The sequence below is a fragment of the Musa acuminata genome, chromosome BXJ2-1, assembly GCF_036884655.1.
Source record: "Musa acuminata AAA Group cultivar baxijiao chromosome BXJ2-1, Cavendish_Baxijiao_AAA, whole genome shotgun sequence".
NCBI classification, from domain to species: domain Eukaryota; kingdom Viridiplantae; phylum Streptophyta; class Magnoliopsida; order Zingiberales; family Musaceae; genus Musa; species Musa acuminata.
The window spans coordinates 9,200,456-9,225,102 of NC_088338.1; the positions used below are offsets into that span (position 1 = coordinate 9,200,456).

Consider the following 24,647-nt stretch of genomic DNA (forward strand, 5'->3'; position numbering starts at 1 on the left):
CTAATGATCTATATTTTTAACCATATAAGGTTTCAGGTGAGATCATCTTAATTTTTACTCTTGATAGCTATTTTATAAGCAAACTCGATCAATGATAGTCTTTCGCCTCAAAATCATCTCAAATCAATAACACAAGCTCTAAGCATACCTTCAAGAATTTGTATAGTTTTTTTTTTTTCAGATTATCCATTTATTTGTAGGTGGAAAGCTATGCTAAAATTTAAACTATGTTCTTAGAAATTTACCAAAGACTCTTCTAAAAATATGAAAGGAACTCATACAATAGTCACTAATAATTTATGTAATCAAACAACCTCGTCAATATATAATTTGGCTAGTGTGTTTAAGAGGGCTACCAATTTTAATAGTAAGAAAATGTGTTGACTTAGTTAAATGATCCACAATCACCAAAATAATGTTATTTCCTTTTTGAGTTTCTAACAATCCTATCATGAAATCTATTTGGATGTTTTGCCATTTTTATTTATTGAGGTATAGACAAAGGCTCTAGAAAATTTCTAAATGACTTTCTATGCTCAAATAAGACATAATAAAATTTCTAAAATATGTTTATACATTTTAGTACCACCTTCTTTCATTATTTTTTTCAAATTTTGAACATTAAGAACATAAAATATATTACTAAACTTTAACGAACCATCATCATGGATTTTGAATATTGATTGAGTTCCGACCTTCATCACCTCAAATCTTTCTTATTTGTATATCATGTGATTGAGTATTTTTTTATTGTTTTAATCAAAGGAGACTAAATAATCATATTAATTATAAGAATATATGGTTCTTGTAAATGGGTACTCTAATATCTAATTTTCTTAAATCTTCTAAAATATATATTCGAGTGGTTATTATAGTTACTAGATTAGTTAAACTTTCCTGACTAAGTTTATCAAAAATATAATTTACTTTTCTAGGATGATACTTTAGGATTAGATCATAATTTTTCAATAGTTCTAATATTTCTTTTTTGATCTCAAATTCAAGTCCTTCCAAGTGAAATCATGCTTTACACTCTTACTATCTTACTAGTACCATATAGATAATGCTCCAAATTATCAAATAAAAATTATTATTCTAATTCGGATGGTGTAGGATAATTTTGATCAATCTAAAAGCATTAGTCAAAATTTTATCATGCTGCGTTCACACATATTTCATCATGCCCATGAAGAGTTATTATCTATAATGAGGCCTTTTTAATTTTTAATATTAATATTCTTTTTAATTTTGTTGAGAATAATTTGTTATATGCGTGTCATATATGACATTCGATCATGTGATCAAATCATCATAACATATTAGATTGACTTAATTAATCATTTCTCAAGATATTTTATATATTAAAGAAGGTGAGTATATATTTTCATCAATAATTTATAGTGGTTCAGTCACAACGATCGAACTACTATAAATCCGGTGTGTTTTTTTCTTACTGCTTACTTTTATTACTTAGTTGTTCACTTCACTTTTCATTTACTTTAACTCATTACTTTCATTACTTTTTAATACGAGCTTTGTCGAAATAATTTTTATCTAAATCAACATAATTTTACGTAAGTACTAATTTACCCCCCCTCCCCCCCTCTTAGTGTCATATTGATCCTAATAAAACAAACGTATCTCATAGATCTCATACATTAGTCACTAATGATTTATGCAATCAAACAACTTATCAATATATAATTTGGCTAGTGTTTCTGAGAGAGCTACCAATTTTAATAGTAAGAAAATGTGTTGACTTAGTTAAATGATCCACAATCACCAAAACAATGTTATTTCTTTTATGAGTTTTTAACAATCGTATAATAAAATCTATTGTGATGTTTTGCCAGTTTTATTTATTGACGTATAGGCAAAGGCTCTAAAAAATTTCTAGATGACTTTCTATTGTCAAATAAGACATAATAAAATATATTCTGTAATTTTTTAAAATAATACTCTAACAAAAAATTTCTAAAACATGTTTATACATTTTAGTACCACGTGGATGTATTACATATCCTATATTATGAGCTTCTTTCATTATTATTTTTTTTAAATTTTGATCATTAAGAACATAAAATATATTACTAAACTTTAACGAACCATCATCATGGATTTTGAACATTGATCAAGTTCCAACCTTCATCATTTTTTTATTATTTTAATCAAAGGAGGCTAAATAATCATATTAATTATAAGAATATATGGTTGGGTACTCTAATATCTAATTTTCTTAAATCTTCTAAAATATATATTTGAGTGGTTATTATAGTTACTGGATTAGTTAAACTTTCCTGACTAAGTTTATCAAGAACATAATTTACTTTTCTATGATGATACTTAAAGATTAGATCATAATTTTTTAATAGTTCTAATATTTCTTTTTTGATCTCAAATTCAAGTCCTTCCAAGTGAAATTATGCTTTACACTCTTACAATCAATGACTATCTTACTAGTACCATATGGATAGTGCTCCAAATTATCAAATAAAAATTATTATTCTAATTCAGATGGTGTAGGATAATTTTGATCAGTCTAAAAGCATTAGTCAAAATTTTATCATGCTGCGTTCACACATATTTCATCATGCCCACGAAGAGTTATTATATATAATGAAGCCTTTTTAATTTTTAATATTAATATTTTTTAATTTTGTTGAGAATAATTTGTTATATGCGTGCGATATATGACATTCGATCATATGATCAAATCATCGTGACATATTAGATTGACTTAATCAATCATTTCTCAAGATATTTTATATATTAAAGAAGGTGAGTATATGTTTCCATCAATCATATGATCAGTTCATAAAATATGAGAACAGTCTTTAAAGATTTTTCTGTTGTTGATCTTTTGCTTCACATGATCGATCGATCAAACAAACTTTACAAATTATTGGATGCATTCGGAGTAATAGCGGTGTTCGGATGAGATCTAACTTAGATCTGCACATCATCCATCCAATTCAATGCTTCACAACTCTCTTATTATTATGAGCGGGTGACATCTAACCACTTCTCTTAGTGCAATAACTGCTAACAGAGTCTCAGCTGTTCATGTCCCGTATTACCATAACTACTGATGAAATAAAACGTAAATTCTTCATTTAGAAGGGGGAAAAGAAGCTGCATACCGCTTGTCATTGTCTTACTGATAGTAATACCTAACACGCGTTCGATTTTAGATTTGGTTGAGAGGCCATGAGAACTTTACCTGAAGAACTCGAGACATTTTGTGACTCTTCCATCTCTACTTTGGAGAACAATGACATCTAACCACATTCTTTGATCAATGCCCAATAAAATGGACTCCAGATCGAGCAGATAGATATCATTATTTTAAGGTCAACTGGTTACCCTGCTTCTGTGTTGCAGAGCTCCTCCATGTCCGCTAGGAGAAGAGATATGGCTCGGCTTATTGCTCTCTGCATGTCTGTTTTCTTTCTTCTCCTTACCTTCAGCGCCCGTACCGGTGTTGCAGATGACAGCCTATTTCGAGGCCAGTCTCTCTCTGGAGGTCAGACCATGGTGTCCGGAGGTGGCAAATTCGAGCTGGGTTTCTTCGCCCCGGGTAACTCTTCCAAGTACTACATAGGCATCTGGTACAAGGTGTCCAAGAAAACAGTGGTTTGGGTAGCCAACAGGGAGAAACCTGTCGCTAGTGCTTCATCTTCAGAGCTCCATCTCGCCGAAGATGGCAGCCTTGTCCTCCGCCTCAAAGACTCGAAGAACCAGATTTGGTCATCCAATTCCTCAAGCCCCCTTGTTTCCAACTCCACCGTCGCAGTGCTTCTTGATGATGGTAATCTCGTTCTTAAAGATAATATAAGTTCTGACACCTTGTGGCAGAGCTTTGATCATCCTACCAACACATGGCTCCCTGGAGCGAAGCTCGGATACAACAAATCGACGGGACGAGATCGGTTCCTCACTTCGTGGAGGAACCCAGAAGACCCTTCACCGGGAATGTTTACTCTGGAGATCGATCCGGATGGCGTCGACCAGTTCTACCTTTTGAGGGATCGGAGACATCGCTACTGGACCACCGGTGTTTGGACTGGAGAGATATTTACTGCCATCCCGGAGATGAGATCGAACTACTTCTTCAACTTCAGCCATGTTTCCAACATGATTGTGAACGAGTTCAGCTTCTACGTCCGTGACAGCGCCGCCATACACAACTTTATGCTGGATTTCACTGGTGAAATGAAGAGGCAGAAATGGGATGCGGAGGCCAAAGTGATGTTGCAGTTCTGCTCGCTTCCGAGGGATCCATGTGATGTGGAAGGTCGCTGTGGGCCGTTCGGTAGCTGCAACAACTTCAGCTCTGCTCCCTGTCACTGTTTGCAGGGATTCGACCCACGGTCTTCGAATGAATGGACCCTGGGAGACCACACCGGAGGGTGCGTCCGAAGAACCCCTCTACGCTGTGGGGACAGAGATGGATTCCTCGTGTTACCCAGCACGCAGCCGCCGGCCAACCCCGTGCGGATGTCTACCGTCGGCGGTCGTGAAGAGTGTCGAATCGCTTGCTTGAGGAATTGTTCTTGTACTGCTTATGCTTATCACTCCGAGTGTTCGATTTGGCAGGGCGACCTTGTCAACCTCAAATATTTGGGTTCGAGCAACGGAGCGAAACCAGGAGCTATTTATCTTCGTGTTGACGCTTCAGAATTAGCAGATACAACAGATCATAAGAAGAGGGAAAATACAGCGATGATTGTCGTCGGTGCAGTGTCAGGTGTTGCTGCTATCGCTGTCGTCGTCTTGCTTTTGGCCTTGAGATACCGCAAAGGGGCAACCGTCGGAGCTTCAGGAGGTGTTCAAGGTCCTCTAATTGCATTCGACTACAAGCTCATAAAAAAAGCCACCAAGGGCTTCACCGAGAAACTCGGGCGAGGAAGCTTCGGGTCGGTGTTCAAGGGAGAGATGCCGGACTCGGGCGCCATAGCGGTGAAGAGACTGGAGAGCATGAGGCAGGGGGAGAAGCAGTTCAGGATGGAAGTGAGCACCATCGGGACGATTCACCATGTCAATCTGGTCCGTCTCCGTGGCTTCTGCTGCGAAGGTGACAAGAGGCTGCTCGTCTACGACTACATGCCGATGGGCTCATTGGATTCCGTTCTGTTCGCCGATGGCCGCGAAGCTTTGGACTGGAAGAAAAGGTACGGGATCGCGCTGGGGATCGCAAGAGGCTTAGCGTATCTTCACGAGAAGTGCAGGGAATGCATCATGCACTGCGACATCAAGCCGGAGAACATACTTCTCGACATGGACATGTGTCCGAAGATCGCCGACTTCGGCATGGCCAAGCTGCTGGGCCGTGAGTTCAGCCGGGTGCTGACGACGGTGAGGGGGACCTTCGGGTATCTCGCCCCGGAATGGATCACGGGATCCGCCATCACTCCCAAAGCGGACGTTTACAGCTTCGGGCTAATGCTGCATGAGATCGTCTCGGGAAGGCGAAACACGGCAAGGTGCGAAGAATGGAATCGGCATTACTTCCCTCTCTGGGCCGCAATCAAATTGCAAGAAGGCGACACTCTCTGCTTGCTGGATCCGAAGCTGAAGGGGAAGGCGGACGAGGAGGAGCTGAGTCGAGTGTGTAGGATTGCATGTTGGTGCATTCAGGATTTGGAGTGCAGTAGGCCGAGCATGGGAGAAGTGGTTCAGCAACTGGAGGGAGTATTAGATGTCAGCATACCGCCCATCCCCGTCTTACTTCAGAAGCTACTCGACGATGACGCGTCGGCTGGGGAAAACTACTTCAGCACCATCTAGCGCACGTACTGGTGGCTAAGTTGCCATGGGAATAGTTGGCAAAGACCTCATAATGAATAACAATGTTGTACTAAGATAACGTGTCTTATATGCTCTGTAGTAGCGTGATGGTATTGTAATTCTGCTATGCGCTTTGATCGAAGATCTTGTGCACATAGTTTATTTATCCTACTATATTGTTCATATCATGAATTTGTGTTTCTTTGGTACCCATAGAAAAAAAGGGGACAAATGGGTTAGAGTAAATGGAGGATTTAAATTACAAGTATCTTTTAAATTGAGAATGTTGAATTAGGTTGGAAATCAATTTTTAGGCTCGTAATTGAATAAAAATGACAATTGTTGGTAGTTATCATAATGCAATCAAGATTATCGCGCATGGATATTTTACAATTTTAAAAAAATGAATAAAAAGTTAAAACTCCTATAGAACTTTCCAGAGAATAGATTTTAACTCTTCCAGTTTTTGAACTTAATTTTAGAAGAAAAAACATAATTTAGATTAAACAACAATCCAATAAATGAGGAAAAATTATAATCAAGGAAGGCTAATCGAACTAAAATTCCTAAATTTTGAATAAAAAAATGCGATTAAACAGCGATCATCGAAAACTTCGATCAGAGTAGGAAAAAAGGGAAAATAAAAATGCAAATTTGAGCTCTCAGTGATATGGCCAAAGTTTTCCACAGACGAGAAGTTCCAAAAGAGGATCATCTCTCCCGAAGGAACCCAATTGATGGCAATCTTACCGTAGCCCTCACACCTCCCTCTTCGGGGCGGGGAAGAGAGCATCCTCCAAAGGGAGATTTCCCCTTTCCCCCCGAGAAGAGGATGGTGATCCCGGAGCACCGGCAAGAAAGGGATCAACAAAACCGGGAAACCGCAGGAAGAGGACCATCCTCTTCTGGCTTCAGTTTCGGTGTGGTTAAAGCAAAATAAATCATCATCGAGCTCCAAAATGGCCTATTCTAGGAAAATAGATCGGCCCTTTAGCGATTCATTATAACAAAACAATGTAGAACCCACGAGAAAATGCGACGATCCATGAATACTTGGATGTCGCACGTCCATAGGCACCATTGACATCGATCTTGCATCTCTTCATCTGACAGTTCCTGGATCGACGGTAATCGAATCCGGGTTTCTGAGACTAAAAAGAAGAGTGCAGAAAAAGAATGAAACTAGCAACGCAACAGAACAAGAGAAACGATCAATGAGAGGTACAGAGAAGGCGAATCCAAAACCGGCGAAACATTCATCGGGCGCTGGAATTCGAAGGTGAGGAGGAGAAGAGGGGCATAAGGGGATTGCGCCGAATTAGGTCGTCCTGATGGTATTTGTAATCCAGGAAAGATTAGGGTTCCGCCTTAGAGGACCGCGGTATCATCCTCCGAAATTACCAAAACGTCCTCCACGCGTGTACTCTTTGAGATGCACATATAAATATCATTACGGTCATCGAGATTTGTGCTCGATCAACCACATCGTACGTGGGCTTCTATTTGGGCTAACCCAACCCAAAAAGCAATTTGACAGAACGTATTGTTGTCCAATTAATGCTTACTAGAAGGAATTTTCCGCATACAAAGTCTGAATATTTATATTTGCCATTGCAAATTATATATATATATATATATATATATATATATATATATATATATATATATATATATATATATATATGCAATGTTGACTTTGCAGAAATAGTTATTGTCGATTTCACAGTTCAACAGTTAAGTACAAGTTCTACCTAAACTTTCCTTATACAATACCCATGATGTGACATGTAGCATATGTTCTTTATGTGGATTCGAAGATGTGATATCAGAAATATGTATGCAACATTGACTTTACCAGAAATATGTATTGTTGAATTCGCAGCTTGACAGTCAAGTACAGGGTTGTACCTAAACGTCCTTATACAATACCAATGATGGAGCATGTAGCATGTATTCTCTCTGGGGATTGTCATATCTTAACTTGGCCTATACTTGCATGAGTTCAAATTAATCCTCTCATCTGCTCGCATAAGCCACACGAAACGCACATTTTAATTCAAATGGATTCAAGATCAAGTGGGGAAGATTTGGTGAACAAGTACAGCAAGAAGAGATCGGGAGGTACGAGATATCTTTTGTTAATCGGCGGAAAGAAGTCTCCCAACTACTATCATTGCATTTGCTGTGCAGTACGTACTTTGAATAGTCCCTGGAACTTCCTTGAGAACGACCACCATAAAAGCATACCACAACACATCTACACCTACTCGGATATTAGACAAAATCAACCGATGTTTTGGATTACTTTTGACCAAGTTGTGGATCGCAAAGATTCCAGGCTTCTTCTTCTGTCGATGACTTGTGTTCAATCAGGCAATGAGTGCACGCCAAGTACTCATATGAGCTTCTCCATATTGAGTTCTTGTAGGATTTTGTTTTGCCTACACAGAAGGAGCATCTGCGTTATACGAGTCTGTCTATCTCTAGTTCTTCTTCAATCCCAGTTTGGTAGCCATTTGTAGTTTGATTAATAAACCAGCAATAGAAACTGATAACAATCTGCAGTGCTATAAATATCATGATGTGATGATATGCTGAAACATGAAGTAATGATGCTGAAAAGTCATGATGTGATAAGATGTCTGCCATAATGGATATCAATCTTCTATCCAAGCGTTAGATTCTGAAGCCCTTAGGTAGCATGCATTAAATATCAATTACAAGAAAGCAGCAGCTGAGTAGATTGTACATCACTTTTTCTACCTCAAGTCTCAAGGTAATTAAACTTCTTCAACTGCTTCCCTCTTTCTAGTCCAATGTCTGGTGAAATGCATTGAGACTTTGAATAGGAATTGGTAGCCTACTCCCAATATTTTTTAGTCTTACATGATCTTGATTCTGCCTAATAACCAATACAAATATTAGGAGTTCCAGCAAGTTCTTGTTTATTCTATTGTCCGAAAGAGATGAAGCAACGCTAGTAGCTGTGGTCATCAAGCTTCTCCAACTCAGATCCTGAAGTAAGGGTCTTAGCAAAGAAAGCAAAGGTAGATGCGATGGATCTATCGTACACCTACTCACTAAATGACTACCTTGGTCACAATTCTCATTTGCCACTGTGGTATCTGCAACAGGTTATAAAGGTAGGTAGCCATGCATTTCTGGGTCTCTCAGTTTCTTAAAGCTCGGAAGCAGAGAAGAAAGAATGGGGAGGAAGCCATGTTGTGAGAAGGTGGGGATGAAGAAGGGGCCATGGACTGCTGAGGAGGACAAGAAGCTGATCAACTTCATGCTTACAAATTGCCACTGCTCATGGAGAGCTGTTCCAAAGTTTGCAGGTTAATTATATGTGCTTCTTCCTCTTCATTGTTACCGTCGGCTAGCTTTCTTGCACTAAGGCTTTCGTCTTCCTTTCATCTTTGGTTGTGTTCTTTGCTTATCTGGCTATCTTGTCTTACATTTCTGGGAACCTGTAATGTAGCTTGAGTGAGCGTCATGGGATAATGAGCTTTTTATCATCCTAAGTTGATAACAGTTGAGTAAGTAAAGATCTTGATGGATCGTAGTGAGGTCCTATAATCCAATCTTGCATTATCTTAAATTATATAGAGGAAATCACTGTGAGGATCTTGATCTCCCGAATGGTGTGATGAACTGATAGAAGAAGACCTGCAGTTCTGTGTCTCAAAAGTTCATTGAGATGTTTGATGTGGTCATTCTATCTATGAGACCTCAAAAAGCTTAATTCCTTTTTGTCAATGATGAAGGTCGCCATCAATGTCATATTCAAATGTTGCTGTTAAAAAAAAGGGTCATATTAGGTCAAAGGTACATAGCTTTCTCTTTGTGTTTTGGTAGATGTATTGCGTAATGGTTGGGTGACATTGTCATAGGCCTTCTGAGGTGTGGGAAGAGCTGCAGGCTACGATGGATCAACTATCTGAGACCTGATCTGAAGAGAGGCTTGTTATCTGAGTCTGAGGAAAAGCTGGTCATTGACCTCCATGCCCAACTTGGAAACAGGTGCCCTCTCTCTCTCTCTCTCTCTCTCTCACTCTCTGTTATCATGTATCCTTTTGCATTTGCATCACAGGTGGTCCAAGATAGCTTCTCATCTTCCTGGAAGAACAGACAATGAGATAAAAAACTACTGGAACACCCACATCAAAAAGAAGCTGAGGAAGATGGGAGTTGACCCCCTTACCCACAAGCCCATTGGTACCACCAGCGAATGCCATGATCAAGCACTGCCACTGCAGCAGACAGTTGACGTAGCTGAAGGATACTGGGAAGTGGAAGAAGAAGAGGAAGAAGAAAAGACCATGACAAGCTCAACCGAGTACGTCACGGAGATTGATGCTTCTCTGCAGACATCGCCTGGTTTCTGCATTGAGGAAGTGCCTATGATGCAACCCCATGAAATAGTGATTCCAGAGGCATCCACCGACGACACCTCTTCCAGCTCTTCTTCTGGTCGTTCGCCGAAGACTGATGAACTTCGGCTTTCAGCAATGGAGTGGCCAGAATCCATGCACTTCTTCCCGATGGATGACTACGGTGGATGGAGCTTCAGCTCCGATCATATGCTTGAGCATCAAACCGCTACCACCGAGTATGATCCATGGAAATGATGGTCAACTGAACAGATCAAAAAGGCACATATATCAACATGAACGAGAGGATCATGGAAGGAAATAAAGATACCTCTGGTCCACGGTTCGTGCTTCAAGCCGAGCACTGACTCGTGATACACTGTGTTTCTAGGTCATCGTTGATTTTGTGCATGTAAATTAGCTTGACTGGGTGCAATCATGCTTGTAATGTACGATGTCAGACACGAGTAAGGATTTGGATGGTTTGATGAGTTGGAAAGAGGTGTTTAATGGGAATCAAGCTGTCATCGACAGGTTAAGATGTAAGGATCAAACTCTGACGAGGTTTCTGCTGATGACTCTGACTTGACGTCGGAGGACGATCCATCAGTAGCCGTTTCCGGTGGAAGTCAAAGAACAGGAAGGTGACAGAGATTGGAAGCTGAAAGAAGAGGAGATGCAGACGTATCACCAAAAGATGTGATTCGTAAATCATGCCTTCACCTAACAAAAATTTAAATGCATAGCTCCGATAGACTGTTAAAAGTCAAACCAACCACATATTTCTAATGTGTTTTGGTGAGAAGAAGACACCCTTCTTTTTTGGTCAATTATGATTTGACTTTTAATTAACATTAGTATTTACATATTTTATATGGTTTATATGTTAAATTTAATATTGCTAGTATAAATCACTGTTAGAAGAGATTAATTTAAATTTGCTAGATGCATGCTAAATGTTAATAATGGAGGGACATATATGTGTTATATATCCAAGTAGGTGAGGGCAAATGTGTTACAGCTGGTTTATGCAACAAGTAATAATAGGTTACATGGGAATTGAGATCACTGTTAAATAAATATTAATTGCTAATCAAAATATAATTGCAAGTAATGACCGTTACCATCTGAGGAAAACTGCCGAGAGTTGACATTGATCAGCATCTGATGACTACATCTTTTTCTCGACCTTTTTTGAAGTTCGATTGAACTACTGCTGACAATGTTGAGTATAGAAGAGTTCCCATCGTCGACACTGAAAATTTCATGCTATCCCTCCTGTCCACAATAATTCAACTCAACTTCATCATATAAGATCTAAATCATTGTGTTAGGGAAATCTAAACAGAAGAAACATAGTCTCTAGCCCTGTTTCCCTTTCCTTTTATTTCGGAAAAAAAAAAAGGCCAAACCAATAATATATCATTCATGACAATCTGAACTGTTTACAAGACACATCAATTAAATTGGCTGAAAAGGATAACTGAAAATGAAGATAAATGTCTAAAATGTATGCCTGTGACATATTCCAAAATGTCTAAAGGGTAAGTTACCCTACCAAACATACAAGTACAATCAAACTATGCGAGACAGCATTTTGCAGATAAATGTTCTTTGGCTAGTAACTCACGAATCCGTTAGATCCAAAAATTAGTCAGGACATGTTCTTTAGCAACTTGGAAATCGATCGTATGGTGCAAGGTGTTGTTCGACAGCATCCTCCAATAAGACTAGCACCACATTCATGCCATCTTTTTGCAAGAAATTCAAAGCTCTTTTCACCGACACGCTCTGGTTGCTGCCAGGATCAAAAGACACGATCTAAGTTGCAGGAAAGCAAAATTGAAGTGCAAAGCTTTCTGATGTCAAATTATTTACAATTCACAAGTATCATACAGTTTTTTTCTGAGATATGCAATATATTGCCGCAAAATTGTTGCATATCAGAAGCCAAAAGTAAAAAATTTTCATCTGAGGGTGAGAATTTATTTGCTGGATCATTTGATGTTTGATCTTTAGAACAACCAGTACCCAATCTACAACAGTTTGATTGCCAAAATGTTATAATGTCCGAGGTAAAGAAGCAAAGATCTAGCTGCAAACCTGCTCCAAAATTCCATCACTATCTGATGCCACTTGCTTTCAAATGCTTTACTTAGCATACTTCTTTAGGAAACAAAACTTGTATTTGATGTTTTATATGGTAACCCCCTAATTGTCAAGGATGAGACAGATCTTTTTTCAAATGCAAGCACGGAGCAACACTAACAAGGGAATACATTTGTTAAGCCTGTCCTATCAGCAGCATTGAGTCACCTCTGATCCTTGTACAGTGCCTTGTGAAAACCTAGCTTTTGAACTAGAGAAGTACTTGAAGGTTCAAGACTTAAAGAACATGCTGATGCTTTACTTGAAGAAGCACAAACTTAAGACCTATGAACTTGTTAGGTGCTAAACACCATAGCTTTTGCTCTTTCACATTTTTGTTTTATTAATATATACAAAAGCCAGCTAGCCTTTGACCATAGCATTTCAAATTTGGACCATTCTCTTTGAAAATGTTCATGTAATTTCTTTAGTTTCTTTTGCTATTCTAATGTCATATTTATAATTAAATAGATTTTCATAATACTCATCAAGTTTCATTCATTTTCTGTATCAAATGAAATTGGATGAATCCTTCTCTTTATCAGGAAAACTCATGAACAAGAAGATCTCTCTACCATCTCAAACAGAATACCTCCTCCATGAATTTAAATATCAGGCTTGTGATTTCTAATGAGATAAATAGTTTCTCTTTCCTTTGGGATATCAGAAAAAGGTATACTGAGGTCTAATCTTTTCTTCTCTTTTTAATTCACTTGGCATAAATCATCAATCAGGATAATATATTTCCACAAATCCATCAGGCTGATTTCAATATATCTTTCAAATTTGTATAAGAGAAAAACTCAAACATATAGCAAACTTCAGAACTGATATATTGAAATCAATATTAACATCATTAACAATGAGCTGGATCTTTAAACAACAATATTTCCCTCATACATTCTTCAAGAAGCCATGACAACTAATCATGATGATAACATTAACATTTCAATGATCACTGACATACTAATTTCTACTAACTCAAATAAAAAAACAAGAACCTTTTCGGGTAAGTTTAAGATCATAACAAGATTCAATAAGTTGGTAAATCTGTAGTAGGTAGCATAAGAGACTTACCAGCCATCTTTTAGCCCTACCATCCCACACTTCACCACTGTTTGGATAAACAGCCAACAGTTTGTTTGTTAACTGAAAAAGAATAATTATTATATGAAAACTATTAGAATAAAACCAGATAATCAGAACCACAGACAAACAACATGATTTGAAATTTTGAACGACCAAACTAAAAGTTGCAGCAACTCCTGACCTTTTTAAATTTAAGAATAAGGTTCTCTATAAACTGTGGTGATGCACAATTTATCCCAACAATGTTGACTTTTTCATTCCTATTTAATATGTCAAGACATTCTTTAAAGTCCTCTCCAGAAGACATATGTTCACCATCCACAGAGCTGAAACAGATCCAAGATGGAATTTGGATGTTTTCTTCATCAAGAAGCTCAGCTAATGCCTGCAAGCAGCTACATGTTACTAATGATTTTATTAGAAAACGAAAATTCTATAAAATCAACAGCCATGATGACAACTTGTCAGTACTACTCATACAATGGACATTATACAAATATCAGGAGAAAAGAATATGTTCATTTAAATAGTACAAATTACCACAATGCCCAAAATAAATGTTCGTCTTGGTCATTGTTGAGACTAGAGTGTTTACACTGTTTGTCCTGGAATCCATGTAATCATCGATAATTTCTCCCTTAACATAAATTAATTACGATAAATGATGTATTACTTTATTACTAATTTCTATATCTGTGTACTTTAGTTAAGGAAATAATTAAATTTAGTTTCCTTAATCACATGGATAAGTTAGGAATTCTACTAATTAATTAAATTATTAATTGATTTATTTCCCAATGAGTGATTTTATATTTAGGAAGTAAATAGTTTATATTCCATTTTTGTGTGTGAACAATAAGAGATGAACATTATATTACTTTCTTGTGAAAGCAAACGAAAAATAAATTAAAAATAAAAATTAAATTATTACTTACCTTTCGGGAAGATCTCATCTTCTCCTATATAAAGGGTTACTTCTCCCTCATTCTCCACTAAGCCTAACAATGGGAGGATTGAGGAAATGACTTCCTGGAAAGATGATATTGAGGAAGGGATAATCGAAGAGAGGTAGGATCCTTTTTTTTTCAATTAGCTTTGATTTATGTTTTGAAATCTTGATATTGAGATTATTATTATTTTATGATGCATAATGATGTTTTACTTTCGAAATTTCATGAGTAGAAAATAATGATAATTGATTTGTGATGTTATAATGATTATTTGATTTATCTCAATCTCTTGAGCTTAAGTGAATTTTAATATTGATTTAATTACTAAATTCTTATTTTTGGAGTAGCATAGTAGGTCTAATTTATTTAATTAGATATATCTATGTTTCAAGAATTATGTATGAATTTCTATAATGTAATTAGTTTTAAATTTAAGATCATGAATTTAAAGTTTTAATTAATGAATTTGAGTCATTCATTAATAATTTTAAATGTTAAAATCTAATTTGATAAGAGAAGTCTAATTGGGGTTTGACTTGAGTCAAGTTGATCGATCAGATCGAATCGACTCAACCCATGTGGTCATGTACGACCTAGCTCATGTGACCAAGTACAACCTAGCCCATGTGACTTGGCATAACCCAACCTATGTGGTCGGGTAGAAGCCAGCCTATATAGCAAGGTACGACCAAACCCATGTGGCTAAGTACGATCTAGTCCATGTAGTCATGTATGACCCAGCCCATGTGGTACGGTACGACCCAACCATGTGGCTAGGCATTGGTCAGCTCATGTGGCTAGGTACGATCCAGTCCATGTGGTCATGTATGACTCAACTCATATGGTAATGTACGACCCAACCATCTGGCTAGGCATCGGCCAGCACATGCGATAGGTGCGACCCAATCCATGTGGTTAGAGACGACCCCAACTCATGTGCCTAGGACCAACTCGCGAGCCAAGCAAGGTTTAGTTTAATGGCAAGGTTCATCCCAACTTATAAGTGAGGCTTAGCCTAGTTCATGAAGTTAAGCCTGCCCAGCTACACGATTGGCATTAGACATATAGTCGCTCCTTTTATATAACCCGTCGTACCTCAACTCAACTTAGTACTTCGAACATGTATATGTAGTGTATGTGGAATAGGTATATGCAATGTATGTGACCCGTCCAAGACTCAGGTGGGTTGGTTCAGTTTGGGTTAGCACTATACGAGATAGTCCAATTTCCTCTCTCTCTATTGGTTCGAGCTCATTAATTGACTAAATCAAATAGGTTTGATTAGTTAAAGCCGGTTTAGGGTGATTCCACGCTAACTTGACTAGTTCAAATCTATTTGACCTAATCGAGATCAATCAAATCTAAATTAGACCAGTCTAGGGTGATTCTAGACTGGTTCTATAAGGATTTGATATTAGTTATGTTAGATCATAATCGAATTGAGTTTGGCTTAGGTCAATTGAGCTATTTCAATTAGAGTTTGGTTGATTGAGGACTATTGAGATATTGATATTTCATGCTTTAATGATTTGATGATTTTAAAAGTTTTATCTGAAGATGTCATTTGAAAATAATTATTGATTTTCTATTTTCTTATGTTTATGATATTGATATGATGAGTATCATGTAGTAGATGTAACTAGACCAGTGATTTAAAAAGGCGCTCGGGCGAGCTGAGGCGAGGCCCGAGCGCCTCGCTAAACTTCCAGGCAGCGCACTTCAAAGAGGCGCCGCCTAGGCACTCGCCCGAGCCCAGGCGCTGGGCGCTTCGGGCGAGCGCCTCGGTTAAACCAGGCGACCGAACAAGGATTTTAGGTCTGGTTTGGTCTCCGGTAGTTAGTTGGTTTAATCGAACCAACTAAAACCGATATCAGTTGTCGTTGCCCAACCCTAACCCTGCTCATTGCCGCTGTCGCTCTTGCTCCCGTTGCTCGCCGCTGTCGCTGCTCGCAACCGCTACCGCTATCGCCGCTCCTGCTCCCGCTACCATTGCTCGCCGCTGCCGCTGTCGCTGGTCCCGCTCCCGCTGCCGCTGCCTCCTTACACTCCCGCTCCCGCTGCCTCCTTACACTCCCGCTGCCGCTATCTCCTTACATTCCCGCTCCCGCTGCTGCTGTCGCTTCCCCTTTTCTCAGTCAGCACCCTCTTACACTCTTCCTTCTTCTCCTTCTGTATACTGTTAACAGTATACAACAGTATACTGTATACTGTTAATATTGTTAGATTTATTTGAAATTATTAATTTTGATATTATGATTTTGTATCTTAGATTTTCTTAATTTAATAGTATATTTTTATTTAAAATTTTAAATAATTATATTATATATTTTTATATTTTAGCGCCTCGCTTCGCTCAGGCGAGCGCCTAGCGCTTCGGGCGTTGGACCTTAGCGCATTTTAGCGCCTATCGCTTTTTAAATCACTGAACTAGACTAGTAGTTCACATTAGGAGTGCAACTTGTGAAAGGAGCCACGGGCCCATCACAATGTGGAGCCACCAATGAACATAGTCTAGCATATTTACATCATGTATGGTCTCTCATAATATTTAATCATATTGATTTCTTGATGTATGCATGAGTGATTGGATGAGTGTAAATGAATGATCATGGATGTTTATGTATCTCTGCCGAGGGCAGGTATGGCGATTCCCTTCGGGGATTAGCAGGTCGTCAGACATGATAGTTAGACGATTCCTCCATCCGCTGTTGGGAGGAACGTGTCCCCACTTGGGCGGGTGAGGGATACCACTCCATCTGCTGTTAGGAGTGCGATATGGATTATCTCCATCCGCTGTTGGGAGGAATCCATCCCATGGAATATGCCTCTTCATCTGTTGTTGGGAGAGTGCACCATTGGGTGATGTACGCCTTTGTTATTATGTATGTGTTGCATGTGGCTGATGCATGATTTTGTTTATTATGTAAGAAATTATTATTTTTCTGATGCATAAGTTTTATGATGAATAGATATATTTTCTTATTGAATTATTGATACTTGTTTATATTTCATGAATATTGAATATTAACTTTATAATTTTTCTGAGGTTCCTACCTGCATGTGTGGTTGCTAATATGTTTTTATTTTATATCTATTTTCAGAGTAATTTACTACTGTGTAATAGATCTGAAGCTTGGATGGAAGAGACTTGTGACCCTATCAAGAAGATGTTGTCATTTTTTCTGGTTAATAAAATATTTACTACTGTAAAGACAGATTTGAATTCAAAGACGAATGAAAAGAAAAGGAGAAAGTTTATTATATAAATTATGGATAATAAAATACTGATTTATTATTCTTTTTATAAATTCGGGATGTGACAATCTAGGACTTAAAACATGACAAAACAACTTGAACAGTTTTTAGTTAAAGTACAAAGTTGCATTACCAAAGACAATAGTTAAAATTAAAGGCTAAAAAATTCTAGGTCTACCACTGAAGAAAATTCAAAATCTAAAAAAATAATACTGTTAATAAATCTAAGGTTTATCTGTTTAACCAACATGTGAATGGAGCTCATGGATGTAAATCAATAAGCATGCATGCAACTTATGTTTGTATGACATCCTTCCTCATGTCCTTTTCCGTCATTACACAATCATAGAGAAAGACCCTTCAACTAATTTATGGAATATGCATTGTGCAGGAAGTTTAACGTTTTATGGGACTAGTCAACTTTCAAAATTTTCAAAATGACAAAGATCAAAGTTGACATCATAAATATGTAGATAAAATCACCCAAAAGGCAATGACACCTTAAGAGTAAAAAAAAATTATGTGATCTTTATGCAAAATGGAAAACACTTATATTTATCTGATTGAACATGAGAAAAGCTAAGCCACTTGTTGTATGGAAACCAGGCAGCATGATCTTTAAAGAAAAGCATTCCAGCCAACATCATGTGAAACGGAACAATTAGATTATCTTCTGATGAATGTATTCAAACGCTACCAAGTGGTTAGGCTCTCCAAAGACATGGCAAACAATAAGCACAGCAAAAGCAGACCTGTGCTTCAAGCTTATTAGGAATGGTTTCAAATGCCAGCAAATCTGGGCCAGCATCTACAAGAACTTGCAATCGTCGCCTGTGAAATTCTTTCAGTTTCTCCAAGTTCATATCTGGTCCATAATGCCCACTGCCATGCTTAGACAAGATGTCCATTAGACATTCAGACATATGTTTAAACAAACTAATAAAAGAAGAATAAACAAACAGATTCTCATTTTCTGTTCAAAAGTTCTTGTAGCCTATATTTCTATGAAAGTAACAAGATATTGCATTTTCTTCCTTATCGCATGGAAGTTAGATGCTCTCTTGGTGATTCTGAACAGTGGATGTAACTAGGACATCATGCTTCCATACTCGATTTCAACCCAGAATCCATCTTTAACACAGGCGGGAAAGGGAGGCATCTACCAACTGGGAGAAGTCCACTTGCAACCCCATAAACATCCAGAGCATGGATCTAAAGCTTGTAGCATGCTGGTTTAGGAAACATGCACATATAGGACTTCATGCATGGGGTTCGGATGGATCCACAACTACATCATTCATGTTCAAAGACCCTCAGACCTGGGTTTGATGTGATAGCCTATGCCCCTTGGTCTGCACCCCATGTGATCATTAGTTTTTTGCAATAATGAAAAAGACAATATTGGAAAGGTAGCAAACCTGGACCTATAAACAGAAAAAACTAACAAGACCATCTCAAGCTTTTGTAGTGTTCACAAGCAGATAAATTGACCTTAAAACATCACTTTAAGTCAATCTATCAGTGTCCATCACATAATCACAAGTGCATCTTAACTGGTATGCATGAAGTTTTGCAACCCTTCCCTCCTACTCCGATCCAAATGTATGTCTTTGCTCCATCCTTGATCATCAGTGAAGGTAATTGAACATGCTTGTGCAAGAATAGTTATGTGTAGATCACAAAAGAGCACTCTTATCTATCCAAAGACCACAGGATAATTAACTAAAGTAGTCACAGCAACTCATATGTTCTATAACAGATACCTATATTCTGAACCATCTGCAAGATAAGCTCCATAGCTCCCAATTGAAGCTGCCACCAAAGCACGAATATAGTAGTTGTCAGCATTGAGTTTCCAAAAATTATCTCGGGCTTCAAGGGCCAGTTTGACACTTTGTTGAAGTAACAACTCTCCTTCTTCAATGGAGAAACCTTTGGACAAAAATCCAGGAATTGTCGCCTGTAACAGAAGAAGGGGCAAAAGGAACCAATGACCACAAAATAGAAAATATCAGATATACAGATGGACTAACTATTGTTCTTTGAAAAACTATGAAGGAGGTTTTGGAAGAAAATGAATGATGGAACAAATTGATCTGTCTCCAAACACACAGAACTATAAAGCCCAACATTTATCTAGATGAATATTCCAATAAACGAGAAATGGATCTACTGAGCACAAGAGAACTGATTCAATAGGTATATTGTCCTAGATACAGAAATTCAACTCAAGTTTCAATGCAGTCCTTGTGCTCCTCAAATCCTAGGAAATACAAGTTGGATTTGTCCACCTGTCCAAAAAAACTACTAAAAGAAAATAAATAGAAAACACATAGGGATACTGAGAAGAGGTTCTGTTCTACCTCCTAGTAAGTCATGATATTGAAAGATGAGAATTAAAACAAAAGGACATCATAGTTTTCCTTTGTTAGGAAGCTTTGAAGGGAACTGAAGCTGCCCTTCTATGCATGATGATCCATTCCAAAGCATATACCTGTTCTAGTGCATGTGCCATATACAGGTAGATGACAAGTGAGTACTTGAATGTTGTCTCAGGTTGTAATTTGCTATGAATTGCTTTAGGGGTCAACTACTCATACTTTCTAAATTTAATTTTGTTGGGATGCTTTCTTCTGTTTATTTCTTTTGTTAAACCAAGTCTAAACATTCAGTTGTCGACAGACAAACATTTCATAAAACTGATGAAAATGGAGATACATGTTAACAGACTGCAGTTTGGTAAGTCAGCTGATACTAAGGAAAGACATTAGAGAATCGCTGATCTCTCTACAGGAGATCAGTTAACAGATGCTATTACTGGTCATGCAGTTTTGAGCCTACTGTTTAGGATGATAGACAAGAAGAACAATTCAAGATGAAGCAACCGGTTCTTTAGGAAGTCCTGTATATACCTGAAGAACACGGACAGACCACAGGATACTGAACTATGCAAGACGTAAGGGAAGAAAAATCTGCAGGCACCAAATTTGGGAAGATTAATAGAAACAGATAGTTAGAAGGTCTATTTTGAAGGTCTTTTATTGGCTGATACCTAAAAGAAATTTTTAAGGGAATGTAACAGATTGGTTTCTTTTTGAGACAGTAAAGCCTTTTATTCTTGGGAGTGTTACTTTTAATGATCATAAAGGTAAAAGCATGTCATTCATTAAATATCGTAAGTATAATTACAGAAAGAAAGCCCAAACTTTCCAACATAAATTTTGCCATGCCATTCAAATATGAAAAGTCTGCAAGGATTATGAACATTTGCAGGCACCTTTCAGAATTAATGTGAACTCCTTAAGTTGTTTATGAGAATTATTCACAATTCTTTTGACTATATGAAATATATTTTATTATAATTTTAGTAACTTATTTAAGACTATCAGAGGGACAGGACACCGGATTGCATTCATAAATTTAATAAAAGTTACTAGATACTGGTCAAAATCATGGCCATAAAGGCCTGCATTGTGCTTGCACTCCATAAACATATTACTTTTGACTTTCATCTTGAGTGAAATATTGTTGTGCTTCTTCATTTAGACAATAAAAACAACAGTAAATACATATAACTATATTATCCTAAGAATATATACATTGACACTGTAATAAACTACTCATTTTGCAGGGGATCTCATGTTCTCCACTGATCAGTAACCAAGTAAAGTCATTCATATCGGCCATGGCATTCATATGATCATGTGTCTGACTAACAAATGAGAATCATCTTTGCCTACATATTTTAATGCAATATAAGATGAATTTTGTTGATATATATTACCCACTAGAATATAGGCATTGAGTTGTCTGATTAGAATACCAAAAGTTATTTTGTACAATCACATACCTGATAAGATGATGTCACCAGTATATCAGCACCTGCTTCAAGGTACTGAAGATGAACCTGCATGTGGTTTAAGTGCAAAATGGTTAACTGCATGATGAGAATATCTTTGAAAAATGGAGAGCTAACTTAAGGGAACAAATAGTATTACTTAGAGCAGAAAAGGAACTGCCAAAGACTTTTGGTGACATATAGCTAGAACAATAAGACATTAATTTCATAATATGTTTTTCATGTTATTTCATGTTCTATATGTCATTTAGAATAATCACATAGCACGATTGTTCTTTGGAATTGCAATTTGATTTGTCTACAAAGTACTTTTGCAACAGGTAAGTGTCATGTTTTCTTCATCAGCATAATTGGTTATGGTAGTGACAAGATGAGCTATGCACTGCAAAACATTATTCATGTCAGAATGCTAATGGTAATCTGTTCAGCTGTTGTGGATCACTTTGCTTCAGAGCTGTAAATGAGTCTGTTGACAAGTTGGATGAATGCTTGATCATGCACCTTAATACATTTTCTGGTGTAAGCATGCCTAAAGATGATTCTGCCAGTAGCCAGTAATAGAAGAAGAATGGGAGTTTTGGGATGTCAAGCTAGTAAAGAAGCTGAATTTTCTTCTTGTACTACTCTCTTTTTGGATTTATTCCTCGACTTTCTTGCATATCTCACAATTCTCTTTTGTCTCTTTGTTTAACTATGCTGTATCAGGCTATCAGCTTCATGGTAGAGCTAGAAGGTTATAAGCTTCAGAAAATTACTTATTACAAACTATATAGAAGACACATATTTGTTTGATTATGTCATAAAGCAGGTAACATCTGACAAGTTCCTCAAAAGTACGTGTTTCAACAGCACTGATGGAATGCCATATTTCATGTCTTTTACATATATCCTAATTGATATTTTTTGAATTGATACTTTTCAGTTTTCCAAATAAAGATGCAACCATCAAAGATTAGCTGGTATATGTCACATTAGAAAGGGCTTGAGATTCAGGCTTCAAAGGAGTCAAGTCAAGACTTGAAAAGAAATAGGACATGTATTGTGACTTTGTGAGATTGATGACTGACCACCAGCATATTCATGGTGTTCCTCTCCAGATCTAAAAATCATTTATTCATTTATCAAAGTTCTTCTTCACCATAGTAGGCTCTCCATAATACTAAGGTTTCAAATTTCACTTTCAATTAAAATGGCATATACTTTTAGTCTTTTCTTGCGTGGATGGGTTATCTACTGTTGTTACACTGAGGCCGTCGACTAACGAGTCAGCTCGGCTTGGTTCAACGTCGAAAGTGCAGGTCCTTCCTAGGGAGCTGACGTGGAGAATTGTTGTAGAGAGCTGGCCTGCACGGAGCTGGCGGGAGGCACTGGCGTAGAGAGCTGGCATTAGGTGCCAACGTAGAGAGCCGGCATGGGGCGCTGGCGTAGAGAGTTGGCGCGAGGCACCGGCATAGAGAGCTTCCCGCCTGTGGGGGGAACGAACTGGTCTGGGAGGGCAGACCGCCTTGCCCATGAGGGAGTCGTCTTGTAGTGCCTCCTCAGTTGCGCTGGGGATCCTACACGACAAGTCAGCGCCAAGGGATGTCCCGACGTGTCCCCTCTGATGCTTAAGTCAGAAAGATGGGGAAGAAGAGAGTTAGCAATACTTAGAGAGTGTGGTGTTCACCCCTTGCCCTTGTTTGGCTTGGGACTAGGTTTTTATACCTGGGCGCCTGGCGACGAGGACGGGGATTGGTGAGGTCCCCCCTACCCTGTTTGTCAAGGGCCATTAATGGAGGCGGCTTACCAGCGCGTCGTCCCAAGGCCGACGTTGATGTTGGGCGGTTGGGATGGCGATCCCTGTACGAACTTTTACCCGCTTTGAGTCAGGCAAGGAGTGGTCCTTCCTTCGGTCGTCCGGAAGGGAGGTGTGGGGGAGGCGAGCCATGCCGTCGGCCATTAATGCGGGGGCATGGCCCTTTCAGCGAGGAGTGGTCCTTGCGGGCTTTTTTCGGGAAGCTGGGACCAGTAGGGATCGTGGGTTGGTCCCTTGTCGGCGACTGCAGGGAGTTGGTGGGAGCTCCTATACTTTTGCTTAAATGGCCTGCTCGACCCAAGTGGCAGGATGAGTTGATAATGTTAGTACTTTCCCTATCACCTACATAATTACAGTTTATGTGAGTATGCTGAGAACAGCGAAAAATGGACTTATACTTGCCTGACATCAAAATCAAATCCAGATTTTGAAAAACAGATGTATGCCTATGTTGCAAATGAAAATAGGATTTCCTCATGTTGATAGTCAACATGATACGGGGAGAGACCTTGTTATACTCAAATAGGAAATGATCTGACGTGGCCTTTTAGTTGCCAAATGTGATCAATCGTTCATGAACAAATAAAAAGAAGCTTTTTCTTTTCCTATATCTTGCTCATCTCCTTGCGCTTTGCTCCATGATACTATTTCTTCTTCGATCTGATATGTGTATACATTTATACCTCTAACAAATATTGAATATTATATGAGACACCAATATATCAAAATGCTAGTTGCACCTAGCAGTGTTTGCCGTTAGCGACGCCAATCGGGTATATGTCACATACTTTAGATACCCAATACTTCAAATCTTGCAACTTCCCAAATTTTGGTATGTCCAATACAAACGCATCAACATGTTCCTCCCGGGGATTATGTAGCGAACCTTCTCGTAGAACCTCGATACAAAATTTTGGTATGTCCCTCCCCCCCCCGGGGATTGTGTAGCCAACCTTCTCCTAAAACCTCGATACATATTTAATATCCAAAATCACCATGAACGCCATCTATTGTCCCCAGAAAATAACGGATCTGGCATCTTCATCGTTCCCAACTTGCAGCAACAAACGTTAATTAGCGAGGGATTATAACCTAAGCTTAAACCAATCCGGTGCATCAGAAATAAGCAAGGTATCACCTGTTTGATGAGGTGGGGATCTGAGATGAGGCAGCGGGCGCTCCAGAGGGGACCGTTGATGTCGGCGCCGAGCGCCTCCAGCTGCGTCGCGAGGCCTCCGTCGATTACGGCGACACCGCAGTTCCTCTCGATCAGCTCCTCGACCAGACCCGTCCTGGACCCCATCTTCCTCCTCTCCCTCTTCCTCTTCGAAACCCTCCAGCGCTAAACCAAGCGGCGGTCTCTCAAAGGACGGATGAACTGAGTCGATGAC

General features: G+C 38.4%; 3 protein-coding genes across 4 annotated transcripts; 2 read left to right on the forward strand and 1 right to left on the reverse strand.

Annotated features, from left to right (window-relative positions):
- The first annotated feature begins 3,327 nt into the window (after window positions 1-3,327).
- On the forward strand, window positions 3,328-5,975 carry LOC103990789 (G-type lectin S-receptor-like serine/threonine-protein kinase At2g19130). Its single transcript, XM_009410056.3, has one exon. It carries the CDS (start codon window positions 3,391-3,393, stop codon window positions 5,785-5,787), a length of 2,397 nt encoding a protein of 798 aa, XP_009408331.3. The 5' UTR covers window positions 3,328-3,390; the 3' UTR covers window positions 5,788-5,975.
- A 2,967-nt stretch (window positions 5,976-8,942) lies between these two features.
- LOC103990779 (transcription factor MYB20-like) lies at window positions 8,943-10,676 on the forward strand. The gene is made up of 3 exons (XM_009410045.3): window positions 8,943-9,125; window positions 9,681-9,810; window positions 9,881-10,676. The coding sequence occupies exons 1-3, from the start codon at window positions 8,993-8,995 to the stop codon at window positions 10,416-10,418; spliced, it is 801 nt and encodes a 266-aa protein (XP_009408320.1). The 5' UTR covers window positions 8,943-8,992; the 3' UTR covers window positions 10,419-10,676.
- Window positions 10,677-11,117: 441 nt separating this feature from the next.
- Window positions 11,118-24,647, reverse strand: LOC135584993 (homocysteine S-methyltransferase 1-like). 2 transcript variants are annotated; one of them, XM_065093189.1, is made up of 8 exons: window positions 24,395-24,647; window positions 21,453-21,509; window positions 19,366-19,562; window positions 18,355-18,484; window positions 13,579-13,782; window positions 13,386-13,457; window positions 11,791-11,958; window positions 11,118-11,438 (listed from the first exon to the last, which is right to left on the reverse strand). In XM_065093189.1, the coding sequence occupies exons 1-7, from the start codon at window positions 24,557-24,559 to the stop codon at window positions 11,815-11,817; spliced, it is 969 nt and encodes a 322-aa protein (XP_064949261.1). In that variant the 5' UTR covers window positions 24,560-24,647; the 3' UTR covers window positions 11,118-11,438; window positions 11,791-11,814. The 2 variants fall into 2 exon arrangements, with proteins under 2 accessions (XP_064949261.1, XP_064949260.1); XM_065093188.1 differs by lacking the exon at window positions 11,118-11,438 and having other exon boundaries at window positions 11,517-11,958.

Coding starts and splice junctions, on each gene's coding strand:
- LOC103990789 (XM_009410056.3), top strand. CDS start 3,391: ATGTCCGCTAGGAGAAGAGATATGGCTCGGCTTATTGCTCTCTGCATG.
- LOC103990779 (XM_009410045.3), top strand. CDS start 8,993: ATGGGGAGGAAGCCATGTTGTGAGAAGGTGGGGATGAAGAAGGGGCCA. Junction 9,126..9,680: donor AGCTGTTCCAAAGTTTGCAG/GTTAATTATATG, acceptor ACATTGTCATAG/GCCTTCTGAGGTGTGGGAAG. Junction 9,811..9,880: donor CATGCCCAACTTGGAAACAG/GTGCCCTCTCTC, acceptor TTTGCATCACAG/GTGGTCCAAGATAGCTTCTC.
- LOC135584993 (XM_065093189.1), bottom strand. CDS start 24,559: ATGGGGTCCAGGACGGGTCTGGTCGAGGAGCTGATCGAGAGGAACTGC. Junction 21,510..24,394: donor ATCCCCACCTCATCAAACAG/GTGATACCTTGC, acceptor AACCACATGCAG/GTTCATCTTCAGTACCTTGA. Junction 11,959..13,385: donor GTAGGGCTAAAAGATGGCTG/GTAAGTCTCTTA, acceptor TGATCCTGGCAG/CAACCAGAGCGTGTCGGTGA.